Source organism: Myotis daubentonii, chromosome 10 (genome assembly GCF_963259705.1).
Source record: "Myotis daubentonii chromosome 10, mMyoDau2.1, whole genome shotgun sequence".
Taxonomy (NCBI): domain Eukaryota; kingdom Metazoa; phylum Chordata; class Mammalia; order Chiroptera; family Vespertilionidae; genus Myotis; species Myotis daubentonii.
The window spans coordinates 57,225,538-57,250,487 of record NC_081849.1 but is presented as its reverse complement, the minus strand read 5'-3'; the positions used below and the strand labels follow the sequence as shown (position 1 = coordinate 57,250,487).

The window sequence follows — 24,950 nt, the reverse complement described above, 5'->3', positions numbered from 1 at the left end:
GAATGGTTGAATGGTCACGTAGGCTTTTATATATATATATACTAGGGGCCCGGTGCACGAAATTCGTGCACTGGGTGTGTGTGTGTGTGTGTGTGTGTGTGGGGGGAGTGTCCCTCAGCCCAGCCTGCCCCCTCTCACATACTGGGAGCTCTCAGGCGTTGACCCCCAGACCCCTCCGATTGCTGGCTCTGCCCCTTGCCCAGGCCTGATGCCTCAGCAGAGGCGTAGACCCCCATCACCCTCTGATCACCTGATCGGCCCCTTGCCCAGGCCTGACGCCTCCGCCAGAGGTGTCAGGCTTGGACAGGGGACCCCCATCTCCCCCCGATCACTGGCTCTGGCCCCCGCCCAGGCCTGAGGCCTCTGGCCCAGGAATCATGCCTGGGCAGGGGACCCCCATCTCCCTTTGATCGCTTGCTCCACCCCCCGCCCAAGCCTGATGCCTCTGACCCAGGCTTCAGGCCTGGGCAAGGGGACCATCATATCCCCCCAATCCCCGGCTCAGCCCCCCACCCAGGCCTGATGCCTCAGCCAGAGGAGTTGACCCTCATCACCCTCCGATCACCAATCACTGGATCGGCCCCTTGACCAGGCCTGAGGCCTCTGGCAGAGGTGTCAGGCCTGGGCAGGGGACCCCCAGCTCCCCGTGGTTGCAGGCTCCGCCCCTGCCCAGGCCTAACGCCTCTGGCTGAGGCGTCCGGCTCGGGCAGCGGGGACCCGCAGCTGCAGTGGCCCCGTGATCGTGGGCTCCGCTTTAGGCCCAGGCAAGGGACCCCTAGCTCCCGGGACTGCCAGCTTCGACCGTGTCCAGCTCCCATCGCTGGCTCCACCCCTACTTCCTGCTATCACTGGCCAGGGCGGCAAAGGCGCCTGATTCTCCGATCATGGCTGGGGGGCAGGGCAAAGGCGGCCCTAGGGCCGCCTTTGCCCTGCCCCCAGCTCTTAGCTCCCCCCTGGGTTTCTGATCACTGTCAGTGGCAGGGGGCTTCTTCCTGCTTTCCCTTTCACCTCCCTGCATTGTGCCTACATATGCAAATTAACCGCCATCTTGTTGGCAGTTAACTGCCAATCTTAGTTGGCAGTTAACTGCCAATCATAGTTGGCGGTTAATTTGCATATAGCCCTGATTAGCCAATGAAAAGGGTATCGTCGTACGCCAATTACCATTTTTCTCTTTTATTAGTGTTAACTAGAGGCCCAGTGTGTGCACGGGTGGTGGGGGGGGTCCCTCAGCCCGGCCTGTGATCTCTCGCAGTCTGGGACCCCTCGGGGGCTGACCACCTGCTGGTTTAGGCCTGCTCCCCAGGGGATTGGGCCTAAGCTGGCAATCAGACATCCCTCTGGCAGCCCGGGAGCCCTCGGGGGGGTGTCCATTTGCCAGTGGAGAGCAGGCCTAAGCTGCAGTCTGACATCCTTAGCGCTGCTGAGGAGGCGGGAGAGGCTCCCACCACCACCGCTGTACTGGCAACCATCAGCCTGGCTTGTGGCTGAGCAGAGCTCCCCCTGTAGGAGTGCCCTGACCACCAGGGGGCAGCTCCTGCATTGAGCGTCTGCCCCCTGGTGGTCAGTGTGTGTCATAATCACCAGTCATTCCCAGTCTTTCTGCTGTTAGGGTCAGTTTGCATATTACCCTTTTATTATATAGGATAGAGGCCTGGTGCATGGGTGGGGGCCGGCTTGTTTACCCTTCAAGGTGGGGGTCCCCACTGGGGTGCCACTGGGGTGCCTGACCAGCCTGGGTGAGCGGCTGATGGCTGTTTTCAGGCTGGCCACACAACCTTTAGGGTGGGGGGTCCCCACTGGGGTCCCTGGCCAGTCTGGGTGAAGGGCTGAGGGCCATTTTCAGGCTGGCCAAGCCTCCCCAGAAATAGAAGCTCCCAGCCTCTCCTTTTTTTCTTTTTTCTTTTTCTGGGATTTATTTACCTTCTATAATTGAAACTTTGTAGCCTGGAGTGGAGCTCAGAGCTGGCCAGGGTTTGGCTTCCTCCATTGCCAGGGGCAACCCAAGGCTCCAGCTCAGTGGCCACGGCCAGCTGAAAGCAGGTATCTGCGGTTTATTTACCTTCTATAATTGAAACTTTGTTGCCTGAGTGGAGCTCAGAGCCAGCCAGGGCGGGTGGGAGGGAAAGCCTCCGGTGCTCCAGCTCCATGGCCAGGGCCGGCTGAAAGCAGGTATCTGGAGTTTGTTTAGCTTCTATAATTGAAACTTTGTTGCTTTTGGAGCTTAGAGCCGGGCCGCGGCAGGCGGGGAACCTTGGCTTCCTCCATCACTGGAGCAAGCAAGCCTCCTGTTCACTTCAGCTCCGTGGCTTCCAGCCACCATCTTGGTTGGCAGTTAATTTGCATATCTCACTGATTAGCCAATGTGAGGCATAGCGAAGGTATGGTCAATTACCATGTTTGTCTATTATTAGGTAAGACTAGAGGCCCAGTGTGCAAAATCGTGCAAGTCCCAGACCCGCCGCGCTGATGGGACCCACGACCCGCCCTGTGTGAGCTGCCGGCCCCACCTCCACCACACGAGCCATGGGCCCCACTTCTGCTGCGCCAGCCCCGCCAGCCCCGCGTGAACTGCGAGTCCCGGCCCACAAGAGGTGCTCCATGCACCTCCTGGTGACTGGTTGTTTGGTCATTCCGCCATTACAGTGTCACAACCACAGGCCTTTTATGATATAGATAGATTATTATACATTTGTATCAAACTATGTAATGTGAAACAATCAGAGTAAACTCTAATGTAAACTCTGGGCTTTGGATGATAATGATTTAGTGGTGTAGGTTCATTGATTTTAATAAATGTACCACTCTGGTGTAGGGTTTTTACTAGTATAGTGGGGCAGGCTGTGACTATGTGGCAGTAGGGGGTATATTGGAAATATCTGTACCTTCGGCCCCATTATGCTATGAACCTAAAACTTCTCTCCAAAGTCTGTTATAAAGCTCAAAAATGAGCCCACAGAAATTTAAATTCTGTTGAGACCTCCAATATTTGTAAAACTTTATATTCTGTCCTCAAAAATGACATATAGCTTTTCTGGGAGTATAGTTTTACATTGACAATCATTACCTTCGAAATTATGAAGAAACCATTCCATTGTTTTTCTGATTTTTATTGTTGCTATTAAGAAGTCTCAACTAAGTTGGATTTCTGCTTCTTTATAAGACCTTTTGTTGTTGCTGCTAATTGTACTTTCATCTATTAGCTTCTTTATTTCATAAGGATTTTTAATTTGGAGACTCATGTTCTTCATTACTGCAGTTTAAAAAATTTATTAGGTTGTTTCCTTGTCCTACCCTTTTCTGTTCTTTCCTTCTGTTTTCTTTCTTTCTTCTTTTTTATAAAAAACATATTGGACTTTGTATTTATCATTAATTATTCTTTTCTCTCCTATTTTTCAGTTTTCCACCCTTTTAAATATTATCCTGTCTTGTTTTATGAGTATATATCCTTTTTCATTCTGGGCTTTTTTTTTTTTTAACTGCATAATTTCTAGTTTCTCCAAAAATTTTTACTTTTTGCCTTTTTAACTTTTATGTTTGAGTTTTCCCTTGGGTTTCAGTTAAATCTGGGCTTTCTGCTCATGTTTGTGTGCTGGAGACTGGTTGGTAGGCTTGAAGATGAAACTTGTTGACTGTGATCTTTACTGTAACATGACTGGGATGGACTGTGAATTTGGGGACCTCTGAAAAGAGTGTCTGGGGAGAACATTGTTCCACACTAACTTGGGCTCCAAGTTTAGGGAGGCATGGAATTCTCAGCATGTGTGTGTGTGTGTGTGTGTGTGTGTGTGTGTATGTGTTTCATGTGATAAGTGATATCACTACGACTCCCATGCTGGATAATAAATGTTGACATTTTGTGCAAGTACACATGCATTATCTTTTTGGTTAAATATCATCTTGCTGGGTATTTTCTATTAGTTCCATCTGTGCTTTTTCTCTCTGCCTTTGTATTAATATCTTATTTTTTATAATTTCATTTTATCTCTATTGATTTCTTATTCATAACTTAAAAATATCTGTTTAGTCATTATCTGTGGCCTCAGTTCTGGGTTCAAGAAAAAGTTGTGCTTGTATAGTTTACCTGCTGTTTCTTTTCTTCAGAAATGAGCATCATTTTTTCCAACTTCCCATATCCTAGAGAAAAGTGGAAGTCATCGTCAATGTTCTTGTGACACAGAAGTTCAAATGCAACTTGTCATGAAGCATGCATTGTTTGAACTCATTGTGAAAGCAAGGTTTTAATGTCAAAAATTACTAAAAACTCCATGAATAGTTGTAATATCGTTCTATCCAATGAATGAAAAGTTTAGACTAGTCTTTCTGTCAAAATACTTAGCCTCTTTTCTGGTATATATTTATACCTGACCCATAATTTTTCATGATTCCCAGTGATCCTGGAGACTTTATGCAATTCATAGGCTGTTGCCATCTTGTCTAGTACATCACATGGCTGGCAGGGCACAGCATCAAGTAATATTCTTACCCCACAAGCTGGGATGGCAGGAGTAGCTGTTGCTATGGGCTCCTCTCAGTATTCACTTTGTGAGCGTGTTGAGGGCTGTCCCCAGGTGTGCTCAGTATCCTGCCTCTGGGAAGAGTCAGGAAAAACATCATTGCTAGTCATCTTTGGGATTTAACCACAGGTTAAAGAGAACACTGTCACTGTACATACATCTCCCTCACATACTAATAGATGAGATTGTGCAGATGCTGGAAGTACAAAATAGAGATTTTCCTCTGCTAGGTCTTCCCTGAAGCCCTCACATAGCATTAAGCATTTTATCTCCTGACCTACTTCTACATTCTCTTCTAGGGCTACATCTGTCACATTCGGTAGCAAAATGTTTGCTATAAACCAGTCTCCCCTTCTAGACTTGAGTCCTTGAGGACACAATAAATGTTTCCTTTATAATTATATGGTGTCACTTAATACAAAGCATATAATAGGCACTCAGTATTATTCAGCTGAATTATATTATGTTGGTCATTTTAATGATTCTGCTTAATATGCTTTAAAATGTTGTTTATATTTTCCTAAATATATAAAAGACCTTTGTAAAACCGTGTCCAGTTTCAGAATAAAAATATAAATAATTTTAAAAGGATGTATTGATATTTAAATTATTAAGGTGAATGAGAGACCTATGACCTACAACTATAAATTGATATACATATAAATAAGGGGTTTTGGAGTTTTATGAATACATATATTTGTTAAATCAAATTATGATATGGAAATCCTCAGGCATTTTAGAAACACGTTTGGAAAGATAGCTTATGAACAAAAGAAATTAAATATTATATTTATCTGACACCTGAAATGACTGAGGAAGTTTGAGACTCTTACAATTGAAACATTCCTATTTTCTACTGGCTTTTAGGGCATAAGGAGAATTATTCTATAACTTGAATAATCAGTAGCTAATCAAAGAGCTTGGAAATTCTCTAGGCTCTTCCTTTTTTCTATGTAATTGATGATACAATAATTGATTAGATTTTCCTTAAAATTTTATTTTAACTTGTTAACTCTTTTCCCCCCTACCCAGTGTAGCGACTATGACCTGGAATTTGGAACTGAATGTTTGCAACTGGCTCTAAAATACTGTCATGTCAAAGCCAAACTTGTGGAAGGATCACCTGATCTCTGGAAGGTAATGGAGTTGGTACTTTGTTCTGGGAATTGTCTGTGCTTATGTCATTCCTGAAGACACATGTTGCAAGTACAAACACCTTATACAGGTGCTTTAGAAAACGGGGAAGTAGTATAAAAATACTTGGTTTCATGCTGAAACACTTTCTGGAAGAAAAGGTGTGTGTGTGTGTGTGTGTGTGTGTGTGTGTGTGTGTGTGTGTGTGTATTCAAGCCTACATTAAGGGATTTAAAAGAGTTTCACTGGATTTTCTGAGCCATCAAAGTATGGTATCATTTCTATTGTTTGGTTTTAAGAAAATTTACTTTGACACAACTTATTTTTAAAAATCTAGTTAGTCAGTAACACTGCTTTAATTCACTTTTTTTTTCTTGTTCTCTATGTGTGTCCTTTTACTCTATTTCCTTACACTCAACTGGATTTGAGAATAGAACTCTGCTTTCCACAATAGTCCTGGGGTAGGAGTGCCAGTTTTTTTGAAATTATGATGTGCTTTAACAGTTTCTTGAATTCTAATGGGGCATGTAATGCAATGGATTGGGCAAAAAAGTATTTCATATGACAGTTATGAGGCCTTTTATAGATATCACATTTTTTTTCTTAAGTGAGGTGACATTACTTAGAGTATAAATATTGCAGTTGTTTCTGGTTCCCTGTTTCCTTCTCCTGCCTCCTGTCATTCATTATCTTCCACCATGATATCTATATATATGTAAAATCCTAGTATGCAAATAAACTGAACAGCAGAACAACTGAACAACCAGTCGCTATGACATGCGTTTACCACCAGGGGATATGCGCAGAACATGGCAGGCGTCGGCCACGTTGGGATAGTGGAGCAGGTGAGCGGGGGCACCAGTCCAAGGTGGGGTGCCAGTCGCTGTTATCGGGGCCAGCCTCTGGTGATTATTGAAAATTTTTTGCTCCCCTGCACTGCAGTCCCATCCGGTGCTCACACCTGCTGCCGGCACTGGCCCTGCTTGCATTTGCTGCTGGCGCCCGAGCTGCCGCTTGCACTGACTGCTGGTGCCTGGTGCCAGCCTCAATCACTCAGCACCATCAGCAGGTGCCAGCGGCAGCTGCTGGCCCTGATCACCCCTCAGGTCTGCTCCTGAGGGGTGATCGGGGCCAGCAGCCGCTACTCACACCCACTGCCGGTGCTGGCCCTGCTGCTCACACCCACTGCTGACACCGGGCACCAGTTCCGATTGCTCGGTGCTGTCAGTGGGTGCGAGCGGCAGCTGCTGTCCCCAATCGCCCCTGAAGGCTTCCCTACCTCCCCCTGCTCCTGAGAGGCAATCGAGGCAGCAGCTGCTGCTCGCACCCTCTGACGGCTCCAGCCCCACTTGCACCCACTGCTGACGCCAGCCCCAATTGCTCTGCACCATCAGCTGGTGCGAGCGGGGCGGTGCCGTCAGCGTGTGGGAGTTGCGGCAGCAGGAGTGGGACTGCCGGCAGATGGGACTGGGGGCCGCGGTGGGAGGGGTCGGGTGGGGGCACAGAGGATGGGCTGAGACCCGCCCCTGTGCCCACTGCAGCCTCATGGCCCACAGTTCCTTTCAAGGTGCATGAATTCGTGCACTGGGCCCCTAGCTTTTTTTTATAATTTCCCAGCTGTTTATTTAGCCCGATTTAGCCTCTTATGATGACATTGTATGAGATGTCTTTAGTATAGGCTTCTAATTTAATTAATTTTATGGTATTACCATTTCGTATGGATAAAGATTATTTCAGTTGCTTTTAAACCAAAACAATGGAATATATGCTTTGACATTAGTGTTCTAATTCTATAATAATTCCAATGATTCTACCATTGGCTAAAACTCAGATTTGAGAAAAGATTTAGTATAATTACGCTGAAATTAGTACTGGACTCAGGTGGCTGTGCCAAGTACCTGGAGCATGATTCAGAAATCTGACAAAGTGACAAACACATCTCAAGAGGCATGGCACTACCAGAAAACAGCAGGGCCAGGACACCTTCCCCTACCTCTCCGAAGTCAGGGTGTTCACCCTCTCAGTGGTGTGGGGAATGACTAGGACTGTTACTCTGATACCAGAAATCCCAGGAGGGTTATTATTTCTGTATTTTACATACAAGTTTTTGGTAGAAATAAATGTAAAAGGTAAAATTCAGAGTTGATGCCAGTGTTCTTGCATCAGGTACCCTGGGGCATGGAGGAAACATCAGTTTTTTCAAATGACCCTGCAGAGAGGAGGACATCCCCATAAATGAGCCACCCCCTCCCCAAAGAGTGACCAACCACAGAAGAGAACAGGACTGACTCCAGGAATAGGTGTTAGCTCTCATGCTTTCTGAGTGCTGGTGCCTTGTCAGGCTCAGTGAACACATTCTGCACTCAGTGGAATTCCATCTCGCCTATAGGACTTCCATCTCTTTAATGTATGGATGTGCCGTGTTTTTGTCCCAATATAATTAAATATTTGATCACTGACTACACTGTACAGATCTAATTGAACAGACTTCCTGTTTCTAAATGTAAAACCATCCTCAAGGCTTGAAAGATTTATAGGAGTTTTATAACCAGTTATTTAAGAAATTCAGCTGTGTCCCGTTGTCTGAAAAGGCTTCTTTAGGAGGAATTTCCGAAGCGTTTGAGTCATCATAGTATTACTCAATGGAATGGCTGACTCTTGAGGATTCTTTTTGATGTGAACTTTCTTTTAAGAGCCAAGTGTTCTAGCATCCTTGTTAAGAACCAGAGAAACAAAACAGTCTCACTTTTTGCCTTTTTTTTAAATCTCAAAAAGACACTGTGGTGGCATAATTCCTTTTTTTGGAGGTTTTCATCTAGCTATTCAGTCTAGAGGAAAGAATATTTTCAACATAGATGTAATTGATGAAATAGCAATAAATACAATAAATATCCGCTAGTCTACGTTTGTATCTAGTAAACATCATATATCTTTAAATTTTAAGATGTTCTGGATTCTAATTACTGGAGTTACATATTCATTTCCTTATGCAGTGAAAGGTGGGAGAACACTCAGTGTAGTATAACTTAACTCATGTAAGATGATAGCCAACTGGACTTGGCCCTGAAAAGTCTCATTTACGGTATTGAGTGTTAATGCAGATGGAACAACACAAAGTAGGTGTGACAGTGTTTGCGTTTTTTTGGTGCGCACCTGGAGGTAGCTGAGAGAGCCCTGGCCTAGTAGTTGGAAGAAAACTATGTCTGTGGCTCTCAGTTTCAAGTTTTTCTTCCATTGAAAAAAATACATATATGTATGTATACACATGTATACATGCATATGTGTAAATATGTATGTATATTTCGTGTGTGTGTGTGTGTGTGTGTGTGTGTATATCCTAAACACTTTACCCCGATGAAGTATTGCAATGAAGCACAGTCGAGCTACACAGACAGAACTCGAGCTTCCCTGGGTGAGTGGCAGGTGTGGGGCTCAGATTCTCAGCTGCCCAGAGCCCCTCCCCTGGGTGCAGGTGGCCCTGAGGCTCTAAAGCCCTGTGTGAAAACAAGTAAATCAGAGGACCAGGGCTCCCTCCCATCGCTACAAGGTTGATTTTTTAAAAAAGTAACTGTCATAATGTGTCATGTAAAGACAACGAAAAACTGCAGGTCATGCTGACAGAAGGAAATCAGTTTCAAAACTGATCATTAAACTGTTTTTGAAATTAAAAATAAGGAAAGGGCAACCTATATTACTATAAGAGTCTGACAGAAAAGGAGTAAGTCATTAGTTCAGAATTACATTTCCCAGTACTTTTCCCTTCGATATATATTAGAAAAGGGGGCTGTTTTAGACTCAGTACTTAACAAGTTTAACAGGAATATTTTGTTATTTATTTTATTACAACAGTGTTTGAGAAGTATTGCTGAGGTACTCAATAAGGCTTTATGTTGAAGATATTAATAAAATACAAAACCTTTAATCAGCACATAGTTGGTATTCACAGCCTATAAGAAAAAAGTAGACAAAAAAAAGGAAATTTAGGACTCTTTCTTGTTTGCACAGTTAATTATTTAATAATAGCGGAGAGAGGACCTCTGGGCAATAAAGACATGTATTTTATTCATAAAACAGATTCCAATGCAAAAATGTTGTCTTGGAAGTATGCTAGAAAAGCATTTTAGTATTTGAAACCAAGTTTTCTTTTAATTAAAACCATCAGTAAGATTTATTTGAGAAAAAAAAAGGGAGTTTCACAATTCTATTTTAAGTTGGAATGCAGTCTTATCCCTCAACAAAAGCAGGAGGGGATAGAGATGAATAATGGTAATTAAGGTAATTAACCACCTTCCCATTAATTTCTAAGTTTATCCTACACAGTGGACAAATGTAGAAAAAAGGCATTTTCTCATTTAAATTGCAAACATTGAATCTTGATTTCAGATACCTAGCTAGCTTTGATTTTTCAAACAACTGAAGAAAAACATTTAACACTTTCTTTTGGAGTTTTATTTATTTATTTACTTATTTTTAAAATTTCTTTATTGATTAAGGTATTACATATGTGTCCTTAGCCCCCCATTGCCCCCCCCCAGCTCCCCCCTCATGCCCTCACCCCCCTGTTGTCTGTGTCCATTGATTAGGCTTATATGCATGCATACAAGTCCTTTGGTTGATCTCTTCCCCCTTACCCCCACCCTCCCCTACCTTCCCTCTGAGGTTTGATAGTCTGATCAATGCTTCTCTGTCTCTTATAAGAAAAATCTCTTCACTAAAATGTAATCCACTCAAGTGAAGGAGTTTTGCCCATTCTTTTGAATCCTCTGTTGCCTGCACTTAGAACAGGACCTTGAATAGGACCTAGAACACAGTAGTTATATGATAAGTATTTGTTAAATGAACGAATGAGATCAATACATCCTTTAATTTGGTAAAATGCACAGCATGAACTTTTAAATGTCTGTTTTCTATTTTTTTCCAGATAGTAGATCAGTAACTATAGTACTAGTTTTGGTTGGCATGTACTTGATTTAGAGATAATGTAGCAATGTCACATTTAATTTAAATAGATTAGTTGAATGCTTGAGCAACTTCTCATCTATCTTACAAATTGACTGCTACTTTAATTCTGGATTGTAGTTTTGGGCTAGGATTTATCAGCCAGGATAAAGGCATAGCGCAGGAATCTATTTTTGGTAGAAGTGCCCTGGGCCACTTGAGCTGAGCAAAGTTTCTGTACTAGTGTAGTTATGAGATAATTTGGAGGGGAAAAATAGTTTCAATTGTAGGCATAGAAAGGTACTAATTTGGTGAATACTTCTCAAAGTGGGTTTTTAGACCATTTGCATTCTAATCATCTGGGTACTTGAATGATGAGCTCCTAAGACCTTATAGTATTTATTAGTTAGTTCACTACTTACTACATTTTCAGTTCTATGGTATAGGAGAACTATTCTGTGATGCAGTACACCTGACATGTTCTATATCTGAGCTCACTGATGTGGCCTGGGACGATCTGCCATAGGACCATGTCAGGTTACATTACAAAGAGCCCGTTACAATTGCAAGGAGGCTGCGTGTTTTTAAGGAAAGATTGTGATTATTCTCATGCACATGGTGGTGCCTTCTCTGCTCTTTTTATCAGAGCCATAAAATCCTCATAAGGTGAACCTTGTGGGTACATACAGACATCCTCAATTCAGAAGAAACTCCCTTCTTAATGTGAATTGACCTTTGAGAATTTCCTCATTTCAACTAAAAATGTGATTTGGTGATTTTTGTTATACTTACCTTTTCTTCCTTCCTAAGTAAAAACCTCACTATTAAACAATAATTCTAATACTTTAATATAAATACTACCACATATTCTTTGATAAACTTCTGTTACATTAATAAGAATTCAATAAACAAATCTTTAACCATTTGTAGAAATAGAATACATTATTCAGAATTTGCTGATGTTGATGTAATTTAGAAATTGTCAGTGTTATGTGTTTATAGTTTCTCTAAAATCAAGAATTTCCTTGGGGGCATAATTTTATTGCTCTCACATTCCTTCCTGCTCTGTTAAGTCTAATGAGGTTTATCTGTCCTTTAGGTGACCTACAAACGAGATTTGTATGCAGCTGAATCGATTATTAAGGGTATGTTTGGCCTTGTGACTCTCAGTTCCTGTGTTTCAGAAATGTAAGCCAGTTCAGAATTTCTCATGACATTTTGGATCTCACAATTCTCAGAAGTATAAATGCCCGTAGGCCATGGAAGCCTGTGATTTGCTTTTTTGAAAAATAATTACATGTTGCTTTGTTTCCCGCTTGTGAAATATCACTTATTATGTGTGATTTATGTCATATTGGTCTTACTTTTTATAGAGGAAATGCTTTATTAATTTGAAGAAAGTATGGGACATTGGCACTATTCAAAGTAGAAACTGATATTTTAGTAAATTTATAAAGATTTTATATTTTACTTTTACTGTTAAGAGGACTGATCCCCCATCACTATAATATCAGTACATTAGAAAGCATCTTTCATATGAAAATATTATTCCCAAAACACAGAGATTGGACTGACTGACTTTTTAAATTTTTTTCTGGTTCTGACAATGACTAATTTTGTTTGGTAGTTTGAGACATTCCATGTATAATAACCCCTTTCTCATTCTTTTTCATCTCTATGACTCTAAGGCCCCAGTTACACAGAGGTAATTTATTTAATAATCAACAAATATTTATCCCTGTGCTTCACACTGTGCTTGGAATATAATAATGATGCCAATACAGAACATCAATTGCTTAAAGCAAGGTTTCCTGGCCTTGGCATTGTTGGCATTTGAGGTTGGGTAATTCTTTGTTGAGGGCACTGTTTCCTGCATTGGGTGTTGAGCAGCAAGCCTGGCCCCAGCTCACCACATACAGAAACACTCCTTCCTCCCTCCCTCCCTCCCTCCCATGGTGGGAACAGCGCTGTGTGAAAGGCATGGTCCTGGCAGAAATCAAGAGGGTCCACCCCCAGCCCTGAAGCAAGTGCAGTGCCTTTCAAGATCAGTAACTGGTTTCTTTAAAAATAGATTGAGGACAGAACTGTGCGCTCAGTTTCTGAGAGGTGAACTTGTAAACTTGTTTGAAAGGTCAACTTGTACATTCAAACTTGGAAGTTGAAAAAGAAAACGAAATCTGAATTCTGAATGCATCAGTCTATTATAAAGTGTTGGGAAAACCACCTATTTAACAATCAAAAAACTGAAATCTTTTTTCTGGTCATGACATTCTTTATTTATAGTTTACCCTCCAGGTTTTTTGTCCTTTAGGAATATTGTGTTTCAAACCATTAATGTACTGTAATTTGTGTCTGTGTATCTGTGTATATAAACAGATCACCTATAGCTATAAATCAAACTGTTGACATATATTTACATATGAGCCAGGGGATGTGTAAACATTACTTTGGAGAAGTTGGCTAAACCATGATGTGGTTGGGTTACATTCTCAACACAAGGAAATATAAAACTCAGTTTGGTTTCTTTACAAAGCCCTATCTCTGTTAACTAGGTGAAATGGAAATGATCTATTTTATGACTAGTTGGTAAGTGGTTCTATACACTTCTGCCTCTATATCTTAGCATGTCGAAGCCTACATTTTAAGTGTAATTGCAGGGCCTATAGTTTTGGTAATTGCTTGCAGAGAGAAGTCCGTTTTCTTCTTTAGGTGACATAGTCTCCTAGACTCCTTTTATTTTTAATGTATTTAAAAAGTATTCTACTTTTATTCCTGGGAAAAGTCTGCCTGGATGTAAACAGCTGACTTAGATCAACAATCTCCCAGCATTTCCTTATTCCCCGGGGTTTGCTTTTCTAATAACTCCCAAGAGATTCTGATGTTGCCAAGTCACAGTGAGGACCACTGCTCTGGGGCCTTCCTACTCCCCGTGTGGGTCAGCAGCCTTCTGACTCCCTGAGAACTTGAATGCAGAATTCTGGCCCCGTCACATTAAGTTAGAATCTGCATTTTAACAAAAACTCTGGCTGATTAGTTTGTACATTAAATTCAGGAAACATCCCTCTAGGTTGCTCTTCATTGTTCATTTCTTTCCAAATAATATAATATCTGTGCATTAAGAGCTTGGCATCCTAGTACGTTCCATCAGCTCCACATGCCTGTTCGCTCCGCTGAGATTGCCACCTGCCTCCAGGACGTGCACTAATACTACTACCTCTGAGGCCTGATGGTAGAAATACCTCTGGGCAGAGGAAAAAGAAAACTCTTAGTTTTAAAAATAAAATTCCAAAGTATGATATGGTATAGAGCCGGGTAACTATCTGAACTCTGTATTCACCTGTTTGCCTTTTCCTAGTAAATGTTCAAAGTATTTTTCTAGGCACTTTCTTTACACGGTATTTATTGGTATTTACTTTGTGCCAGGTATTGTTTATAGCATTTTGTATGGATCATTTCTTGCTTCTCTAGGAACTCAGTGATGTAAGTAGTGTTAATTTTTCCATATTACACAATATCCAAGGTTTCTAAGCCAATTCTAACTTAAGAGGAATAGAAAATACATTCTTCAATCCAGGTTTCCACCTTAAGCAGTTTACCTCTTCATAATGTTACTCGCCCTTTTATGCCTTAAGTAGAGATTGTTCAGATTCCCTTGTCTGAAATCCTTGGGCTACGTGTGTTTTGGAACTTGGAATACTTTATATTCTCCAAAGCTACTGCATTACGCCACTTATTATGTCACATCATCAGTGGGATTTGGGACCTCACCACATAACAAGACTTGCAATATGTAAATGTTTACATTCAATACAAGGGTAATGGCTATTGAGCCTCTAGCCAGTTCAAGTTTAGGGCTGCTTTGGCCACCAAATTTATATATTGAAACAGTTTAAAAAATTTATTTTAAGAACTTTTTGGATTTCAACATTGCCCATAACTTGATGTGAACCTCTTTTAGGTTGTGAATCAATGAAGGTAGGAAGAATGTCTAGTCTTTTTTTCTTTTTCATCTTCTAACATTGAGTTGAATTGAATTGAGCAGTATGTCCAAGGGTGCAGCTACACATGTGTTTTCCTTTTGAGTCTGGGGACCTTAAATTGTGGGAACAGGTACGTGGCCATTCCCTCTCACCTTTCTACTCTACCCTCTTTCAACAGATGCATGTTGAGGTCTAGTGAATCTATCCCAAAATCATATATCTTTGTTTTTTAAAAATAGAGAGGATATAATATTTGATTATGCATTTTTGTCAAGGTGTAAAACCATGGCATGTACTTTATATATGTTATCCTCATTTATTCTTTATAATAACGCTGTACAATAGATATCATTGCTCCCTTTCGCAGGTGGGCACACTGAGACTTAGAGGGCTTGGGTACTTCCTCTGGATCACACAGTAAGAGCCAGATCCACAGTTCAAACCCACATCTCTCCTTTCCCTAAGTGTGAGTCCACTCTGGATTTGGGCACTTTGTACTTCTGAGTCATGGAGCTACTCATGCTCCCCACTGCAGTGAACCCTGGGTTCAGTATCTCTCTTTGGAGGATACAGCAGATGGCGTGAAACATTCAGCCTGCCCAACTCTGATTCTGTTGGGTTAAAACTGTATCTTCAGTTGGCCTGATAAAGAACAAGAACACAATTGAGACTCAAAATGTTTTGCACCAATGCTGGGTCTTCTAGAGAGCGTGGGAAAAACATGTAACATTGAAATGACCAGAGAAAGAGAAAAGATTAAAATTCAAAATCAAAAAATAAGAATTTTAAAAGGGTTGGTTGTGTTTAGTTTTTTCCATCTTGTGCTAATTCCGCCAGTTTAGCGTTTGTTATTTAGCTGTAATAGTTTTTCTCTTCTAGGGTGGAACTTTTTTTTTAATGCTGTGATATGGGTGCCTGGTATTCTGTAAGTTGTTCCTCCTGAGCTGCTTTTTTTTTTTTTTTTTTTTTTTTACCTGATTACCAATTATTGCTGGTTTAAAAGTTATATTTTTAATTAAAAAATGTTTTTATTGATTTCAGGGAGAGAAAGGAAGAGTGAGGGAGGGATAGAAACATCAATGATGAGAGAGAATCATTGATCAGAGGCCTCTTGCACTCCCCCTACTGAGGATTGCGTCCTAACCCCACATGTGCCCTGACCGGAAATCAAACTGTGACCTGGTTCATGGGTCAATGTTCAACCACTGAGCAACACCAGCTGGGGAAAATTATATTTTGATCTAACTATTTTCAGTTTAGTTTTTACAGACTGGATAAAACATTTCTTTGTTAAGTGTCATGTCTTGCAGGAGCATTTTATACTCTCAAATGTACTTGTAAACTGGAACAGCATGTATATTTTGGTCCATCTTAATTTATGTGCAAGTCTATATCTTTAGTTCAGTATGGGAGTTTTTTTTTTAAGTATGTTTTTATTCATTTTAGAGAGAGAGAGGAAGGCAAGCAGGTAGGGAGACAGAAACATTGTTTAGAGAGAAACATCTGTCTGCTGCCTCCTGCATGCCCCCTACTGGGGATTGAGCGCTCAACCCTGGCATGTGCCCTGGCTGGGAAGCAAACCTACGCCCTCTTGGTTCATGGGTTGATGCTCAATCACTGAGCCACACCAGCTGGGCAAATATGGGAGTTTTGATGTAACTAACTTCAGATAAACTTTTGACTAAGATTCCTGAATTGTGGTTTATAGCAAGTCTCAAAATTTGAACTTATTTCATGTTGTTAGATAAGCTTTATTTTTAAGTTTATTTTATCACCAATATATTCAGCTGGATTTTTATTTGTAGTAAACTATTCAACAATAGGAAACATATGTATAAAGTAGTACCCCCATATTTGTCCTTTACACAGTCATCTGCAATGAAAAATGTACAGTTAATCACAAATTTACTGTTACGTCACACAACATTCTTAATATTCTTTTTTTTTTGAGGCCCAGAAATGGACTTGGCAATTTTTCTTTAGTTTTTATCCTTTTTAGTCTTTTATTATGAGTGAAATTTAAAACATAAACTTTTCTAGGGAGTAATGTGATTAATTGGGACAAGACACTGGGCTGACTGGTAAGTGTATAAACAGCCACTTAACAAAGAAAGTTTTGTACTTTTGTCACACAAGCTGGTTGAGCCCACCCAAGCCTGCTCTGTATGTTCAAACCTACTCAATGCCAGCAGTAACATACTTTATGTAGACCCTCATATGCCATACAAACAGTCCCAACCCACATTTAATATGCTGACCATATTCTGGCAAAAGGATCAGTATTCTAAAATCTTCTAAGAAGAAAAGTCCCTATGGAACTCCTAAATAAATGATTGTGCTTATTTTCCACCATCATTCTTCTTAAATGTTTCAATATATGTAATTTTGTGGCTTAAGACTATTTTAAAACTCACTAGATTTTATTCTTTTTTAGTTATGATTGTACAAACCTAAGTAACTTGTGATTTAAAAAAACCTCTTTTCACGTAGTGGTTTATATAAAAATGGAAAAATAAAATAGTTAAAATTCAAAATTATTTATTTTTAAATGACATTAGTTAATATTAGTTTCAAATGGCTAATATTAATGTTCATGTAAAACTTCATGTCTTTTTCCAGTTATATGTAATGTTTTTATTTGATAAGCACTTCATTTTAAAGGAAATTAATTGAATTAGATTTCTCAGACATAGAACATTGCCTGTTGGTTCAGAAATTTAGACTATATTCTGAAAATACGCTTTTATTTTCAACATCAGTGATACAGGTGATTTCTTTTAATGCTAAGTATTTATGAAGTCAAGCTCTAAATCCAGAAAAACCTGCATTTTAATATTTAATACAGTTAAAAAAACTATTCTATAAGGAAGCAGTTGGATCCTTTTGTGCTTATACATTGAAAGTAGCTGAATGTACTTTTAAATTGGCTCTGTCTGAAAGGAATAAAATAAAATCACATGTGAATAAAATTGATTTAGTGTTACTAAGAACTAAGAAGACTCATTGTGTTATAGTGCATATTGTATACATATGAATAAACTAATGCCTTAATTTTATCGTGTTACATTAATATTTTTTACTTAAAATCATGGCATTTTTAAATATTCTTGATTTTTCTTTTCAATCAAATTGAAAAGATGAGAACCTTGAAATCAGGTTTTCTACATCTTTAACTGGACAGTGTTTTGCATCTGTGGTATGTCCTTCTCAGGTTTTTCTTGTTAGATACCCAGCTATGGTGCCATTTGTGTTATTAACTATGCTTTTTGGGCTATGCAAAGTGACAGCTAAGACTTACATGGAAATTGTAATTTTTGATGTCTGGTTTTTTACTATGATACTTCATTTTCCAAATTTTCACATTAATACCATAATTTCTTTGTACATAATATAGTTTTTGTTCTTCACTCTCTTGAAAATAATTGTATTAGCACTGTATCTTACGCGGATCTGTAAGAACATTTGCGTCAAGCTTTAATTAATAAGAACAGGAAGACTGCAATATGATTTAATAGCAGTTTGGTTTTCTTGGAATCTTATTGTAAAAAATTTTTTTTGAATTGGAAAGTTAAATATTTGGGTCAAGATTAGAAAAAGTATAGTTCACTTTTTTGTTTAATTTTATAATTTTTAAAAATACGTCATTAGTGAGATGCTAATTCAAACACAGTAAAATACTAGTAAATCTGTCATGTTCAAAAACTTCTAAGGCCACTGTGAGGTACTAAGCAACTAGCTTAATAAGATTTGATAACAATCAAAAGCCAGCCAGTTACATTTTACTCTGATGTAGGTAGGAAAAAACAACAACAACAACTACAAACATGACTTTTATGCTCAAAGCAATTATACATTTTGTAAATCTACTGAAGATTCCTTAGCATTTTCTTCAATTTTTTTCTCATTTAACTAAGAATCCATATATACTATGAAAAGGAAAAAAAGAAAGTACTGCATCATTTATTTAGACAACTATAATGTACTTACATGTAAAAACATGTGCAGGAAACAAGATGTCACGTATCTGTCCTTATTAGTTTTAAGGTAGGAAACTTCATCCTATATTTATTGACTTATTTCAAATTTTAGTTAAGATCTGATATTAAGCATCCTTTCAAAAAATCTGACTATGTACCATTGCTCTCTATTGTCAACAGTAGAGCTAACTTTCAGAAGACCATTTTGACTTTTCACTGTGGGATGTATGGTTTTGTTGTGACTCTGTTTACTGACCCTGTTGTCCACGTGGCCTGTAGTTATGCTTGTTGGTTGCTTTTCGTTTATTGACTTCTTGCTGCCCCCCTTCCTGTGCTGATAGCTTCCTCTATCAGGGTGTTCAGAGAAACCTTAGGCATCTACTTACAGGTGAGACTGAGTCAGGGACTTCAACAGTGGTGGTTCTGTTTAATAATAATACTTTAAAACTTTTTACATGAGACAGAAAATAGACTCTTAAGATTGGCTTTGGAGCTCTGGCTGGTGTGGCTCAGTTGGTTGGGCATTGTCCTATGCACTGAAAGGTTACCGGTTAGATTCCCAGTCAGGGCAATGTTTTGCTCTCATGTGGATGTCTCTCTCCCTCTTCCTTCCTCTTTCTCTAAAAAAATCAATAAAAATATTTTTTAAAATATTGGCTTTTGATTCAAGGAACTCAACAGGAGAATAGAACATAACTGTCCTTACTTTGAAAGGATCAAGGCTTGAAACATCTTTTGGAAAGGATTATGGTTGATTCGGTATACTTGTTTATTTGCCTAAGAACACTAAAATTTTGGCTCCAGAGGCCCATGTAACTAAAAAGAAGAAGAAGAAAGAAAGAAAGATATTCTCAGGTGAGGATTAACCAAAATAATAAATGAATAAATAAACAAATTCTAGCTTCAAGGCCAAAAAGAAAGAAAGAAAGAAAGAGGTCCGTATAGTGGATAATGAGGTCTTATGGACAACATGGTGTTAAATGATTTTAAGAAAGTGGAAAGCTGACTTCTGGATTTTTTCTCACTTGCTTGTAGAACTAGCATGGTACTTAAGTTTGTCTCTCCTCCATGCTATTTGAAAATTTCTTGCAAAATACAAACACCATCCTGAGTACTCATGAGTTTCTACTGATGATTAATTAATGGAGGCAAATGTCTAGATATTTTTTTCTCCATGTTGAGTCAGTGTGTCTTGTCATATGGTATTTTAGAAATTATATATGTTGTTTTGTGAAGTTAAATGAAAAGATCCCAATTGCGTCTATTTTCTAACCCTTGAACAAAACCAGAATACTTTATGTATACCAAGAGGAACTTAATAAATGAGTATATAACAAATAAAATTTTGGTTTCATTCATAAACTATTAGATTTAGATGGACTTTAGTTAAAATAATACTGGAATTAAACACTTATGAAAACACATCATGGCATGCTGAAAAGGGCTGCATTAGAGAAATGAATGATGTACAGTAGAGACTGTAAGGGAGGATATTACCCAAGCATACAGGATATAACCCAATATCACTTGGCATACAAACCACCAGGAAATCCTATCTCACATGGGAAAGACCAACCAATAGACACCCATGCTGAGATGACATAGATGTTGAAATTATCTGACAAAAACTTTAACGCACTGATTATAAAAATGCTATAATAAATTAGCAGAATTTTTTTAAAAAAATTAAAAATAATTTTTTTCAATTATAGTTTACTTTCAATATTATTTAGTATTACTTTCAGTTGTACAGCATAGTAGTTAGACAATTATGGGAATGCTTTTGAAATGAAAGATGGAAAGTCTCAGCAAAGGCATAGAAAACCTACAGGAGAGCCTAATGGAAACTTAGAACTGAAAAAAGTACAGTAACCAAAATAAAAACAGACTTGTTGACAGAGAAAGTGCCAGTGAAATTAGTTCAATCATCAGGATTTTTTCAGTCTAAACTGCAGAATTAAAAGAGGTTGGGGGGTAGAAATGAATAGTGCTCAGCATATGTGGGAAAGTAACAGATCATCTCAATCCTGGAAGGAGAGGAGAAAGTTCAGTATAGGGGAAAAATTCTGAAGAAATTCTAGGTGAAAAAAATCCCCAATTTGGTTAAAGACATAAATATGCGGACTCAAGAAGCTCAGTTAACTCCAACATGATAACCTCATACAATTCCACACCAGATACTTCATAATCAGACTGCTAAAAAATAAAGACAAATCTTGAAAGTCATCAGAAGTGATGCATTGTTTGTAGGGGAGCAATAATTTGAATGACTATATATTTCTCATCAGAAACATGGAGACAGAAGAAAGTAGAGAACACATTCATGTAACTTTTATTACAGTACCAGAGGCCTGGTGCACGAATCTGTGCACGGCTGGGGTCCTGTGGCCTGGCCTGCGCCCTCTCGCAATCCGGGACCCCTTTGGGGGATGTTGGATAGCCGGTTTCAGTTTGATCCCTGCAGGCCCAATCAAGACAGGAGGGAACCCTATCCTGTGTGTTGAGCTTCTGTCCCCTGGTGATCAGTGCGCATCATAGCGACCGATTGATCGGTTGGTCGTTCCGTCATTTGGTCACTTAGGCTTTTATATATAGATTTTGTTATAGTTGTTCTATTTTATTATTGTTGCTATTTGCTATTAATCTCTTGCTGTGCCTAATTTATAAATGAAACTTTATCAATGGCATGCATATATACCAAGAAACAGTATATATAGGGTTTGGTATATCTATGGTTTAAGGCATCCACTGGACGTCTTGGAATATATACCCAGCGGATAAGAGGGAGGGGAGAAGACTGCATTAGCAGTTGTGCACAATACCTTGACCACTTAAAAGTTATCATGCATGGGGATAAGATATTAACTGAAAAATGTGGACTTACTAGTTAATACTTACAGCTTTTAATACCAACCTGTAGACTTCAAGGCTTGTTCCAGTTTGAGGTTTCTCTCTGTTAAATCACACTGAGCTTTGTGACACTCAGATGCTGTATATAAATGAAGAGTTATGCAGTTTCAATTAGAGAGTACATATTTAAAATATTTTTTTGGTGGGGGATGTATCCTAATGGTTTCATTATGAAAATATTTTATCATGTGCCACAAGTGTCCTTTTAGGAAGATTTTTAAAAGCTAGAAGGTAGTGTGAAAATGAAAACTTAGGGTTTAACATTAGTCATCAAGTTGACAGGTCAGGTAGGATTTAATGTTAATTCCAGTATTTTTCCAATTTATCCTTAGGTCTTTTCAGGGGAGAGAACAAAGACTAGATTCTTGTGTTAAAGTTTTTATGATTCTGGGAAGTAACATGATTTCATAGTTCTCACCAGTGCTTTTGTTTTATCTTAACCTATAAAAATTTCTAAGACGTGCTGTATTAATAGAATCACAGATTAAGAATTCTAAAGGCATCTATTTTTTGTTTTGATTTCATCATTAACCTCAAGGAAGATGTTAAAGACGTTGCTTTGAGAAGCAATGAGGATTAATCATGTTATGTTTGGAAAGAGTTTTGTGCTTCTTGAAAAAAAAAAGAATTTTAAGTGTTATATAAATTTTTTCTCTTTCTATTAGTTGGGCAATAAATTGAAGAGGTTCAGTTTATTTGAACCCTGTTACTATAGCTACATTCTTTTTCATTCTGGCCTTTCAAATGTATGGCAAATATATAGTCATTGCTGTTATTTATTTATTTATTTTTTATGAAAACCTTAAGTACATTAACATTCCCAGTTTAGATTGTCAGGGTGTGTTTGTGGAATTCTTAATAAAGATCACATAGGATGCTTCAACCTATATCTAATGGACAAACCAAGATACAAACAGTCCTCAGTAGAAGGTATCCTTGTTAATTTTAAAGGAATTTAGGAGAGGAAACAGGATTATTTATTACTCAAGATGAATATTCCATTGTTACACATAACTACTGCATATTTGGTAAAACTTTTAAATTTGAAAAGAAGCCTTAGTGGGACAAAGTTGAGAGAGATTATTTATCCAACTCTGAAACATTAAACCTCAAGGGATAGTTTGAAGTTAGAATTGGGTTATGTAGACAAAAGGAATCTTATTCAATTATCACTAAATATATGTCACCATAACAACAAAAACAGTTACCCTGTGATTTATTGGGATTTACTTATAACCAGGTACTCTACATAACTTTATATATACTAACTCATTTAATCATCATCAAAATCCCATCTTTACTATTCCTATATAATAAAAAAATTAATCATAATTTTTTTTGTGTGTGTGTGAGGCATTTGAAAATCTGTCTGAATTTTTGCTAGGACATGACACAGTCCAAATTTCTCTAAACATCTTTTTTTTTTTAAATATTGATTTTTTACAGAGAGGAAGGGAGAGAGATAGAGAGTTACAAACATCGATGAGAGAGAAACATCGATCAGCTGCCTCCTGCACATCCCCTACTGGGGATATGCCCGCAACCCAGGTACATGCCCTTGACCGGAATCGAACCTGGGACCTTTCAGTCTGCAGGCCGACGCTCTATCCACTGAGCCAAACCGGTTTCGGCTTCTCTAAACATCTTACCTAATAACAGACAAACATGTAAATTGACCATCCCTTCGCTACATTCACCAGCCAATCAGGAGAGTATGCAAATTAACCCAACAAAGATGGCGATTAATTTGCATACATAGGCACGAAATGATGGCGGAGTGAAGACTGAAGGCTCAGGCCTGGGTCCCAGGTGCCAGAGGAAAACTGCTGCCGGCATCCAGGGGAAGGGAAGGCCTATTGAACGAATCTCTTTGTGCAGCGGGCCTCTAGTTTACTATAATATTCTTGATAGGTGGGAGGTAGTTAGTAATAATAGTCTTACTAACTTGTGATGATATTATTTTAAATAGTCTGTCCTCCCCAACTATGCTTGCAAGAATCATTAACTATTTCCAGATCAATGTTTTCTTAAGGCATGTTGTCTGGAGTTACCCATGTGAGAAGCAGCTGGGTCAAATGTTAATCAAACTAACTTTGATTTGGGATTTCTGTTTAAAATTACAATTTCCTCCTTCATTCATGACATAATACCATGCACTGTCTCCTTGACTGTCAGCAATTTAGCTCTTTCTTCGTATGTCAGACCTCTCTACTGTAGAGCAAGACTGCACATCTTTTGGGAGCGTGCATTGAGGGTTTACAACAGTGAATATCACTGTGTCATATAGCTTATGTTTTAAAAATCAGATCATGTCAAATAAGCCTTCCGAATTTGAAGAGAATCCATTTGGCATTTTCACTTGTGGTAATGGTTAAGTGGTAGGAACTTGTATTAAATTAAGAGGACTGCCAAGGGGAATGCTGTACTTAACCTGGACACTAGGTGGCACAGTGAGCTGCACACAGGAAATAGAGCCTAGAGAAGATCTGCCTGGGAGATGGGATCTTATCAGAATCTGTAAGACTCCTTATAAACGTGGACAGATTGAATCGACGAGTTGAATGGCTATTACTTGCAGTTACTCCCATTCAAATGTATTCTAGAATTTCTTATTTCTGTTGCTTATACATGTCCTGGTTAGCTACCCACAAAGTGTAAAATAGATAGACTTATTGATTTGGGGGTTAAAAGAGTCAAGGACATCTCAATGTGTAGTCCAAGTCACTCCACTTAGCCCAAAGTTAACACCTCCCTCTTCTTGTTCAGTATGTATGAACAGCAGGCAAGGATAGGTTTCAGTATACTAGGACTTTGTTCCATATTATATTTGAAACTTACTTCTTTTTTAAATTTTGTACCTCAGAAAGAATTTCACAACACATTTGCATAGTTATGGACACCAAAGAAGATGAAGAACATATAGGTCATCATCTTGAAGAAATGCTAAAAAATGAGTTAAATGTAAGTATTCAAATATCAAATTTAATGATTAAAGAGGTGAATGTACATTTCTTGTTTTTTGAACTGATCAACTTCCTAGTTAAGCTCATAGCTAATATTACAACTGAGAAAATGGGAGAAGTAGGTAATAAGTGTGAGGCGGTCTTTAGGAATTATTTGCAACTTCTACCAGGAAGGGCTTCCATTATATATTTTTATGACAACATTGTGTGTAAAATGTTTTGTTTGCCAGACTGAAATTATTCACTTTTAATTTCCCTGTTTTCATTAAAATGTCTCACCAGCAATCAGAGAGTATGATGTACATATGATGACTTTTTAAACAACATCTAGGATAGAATTGTAAAGAGCTGAAGGAAAAAGTTCACTTCATTTAGCTAATTTTATCCTGATGGCACAGTCAGAAAGAGAACAGGCTCTCTTATCAGACTGCCTGTGCTCAGCTGTCAGCTTTACCTAATTTCTCTGTCTTAAGTCAAAAATGTTAATAATATCTACATGGTAAATTTGTTGGAAGCATTAAATAAAATAAA

General features: G+C 38.9%; 1 protein-coding gene across 2 annotated transcripts in view; it reads left to right on the top strand.

The window, feature by feature from the left end:
- CRPPA (CDP-L-ribitol pyrophosphorylase A) overlaps nt 1-24,950 on the top strand; it is a 178,065-nt gene that overhangs the window by 39,016 nt on the left and 114,099 nt on the right. The window contains exons 4-6 of one of the 2 annotated variants that reach the window (XM_059712469.1): nt 5,550-5,654; nt 11,689-11,734; nt 24,320-24,417. In XM_059712469.1, the coding sequence (XP_059568452.1) occupies nt 5,550-5,654; nt 11,689-11,734; nt 24,320-24,417 (249 nt within the window). The remainder of the gene's footprint in view (nt 1-5,549; nt 5,655-11,688; nt 11,735-24,319; nt 24,418-24,950) is intronic. The other variant, XM_059712468.1, reaches the window with a different exon arrangement.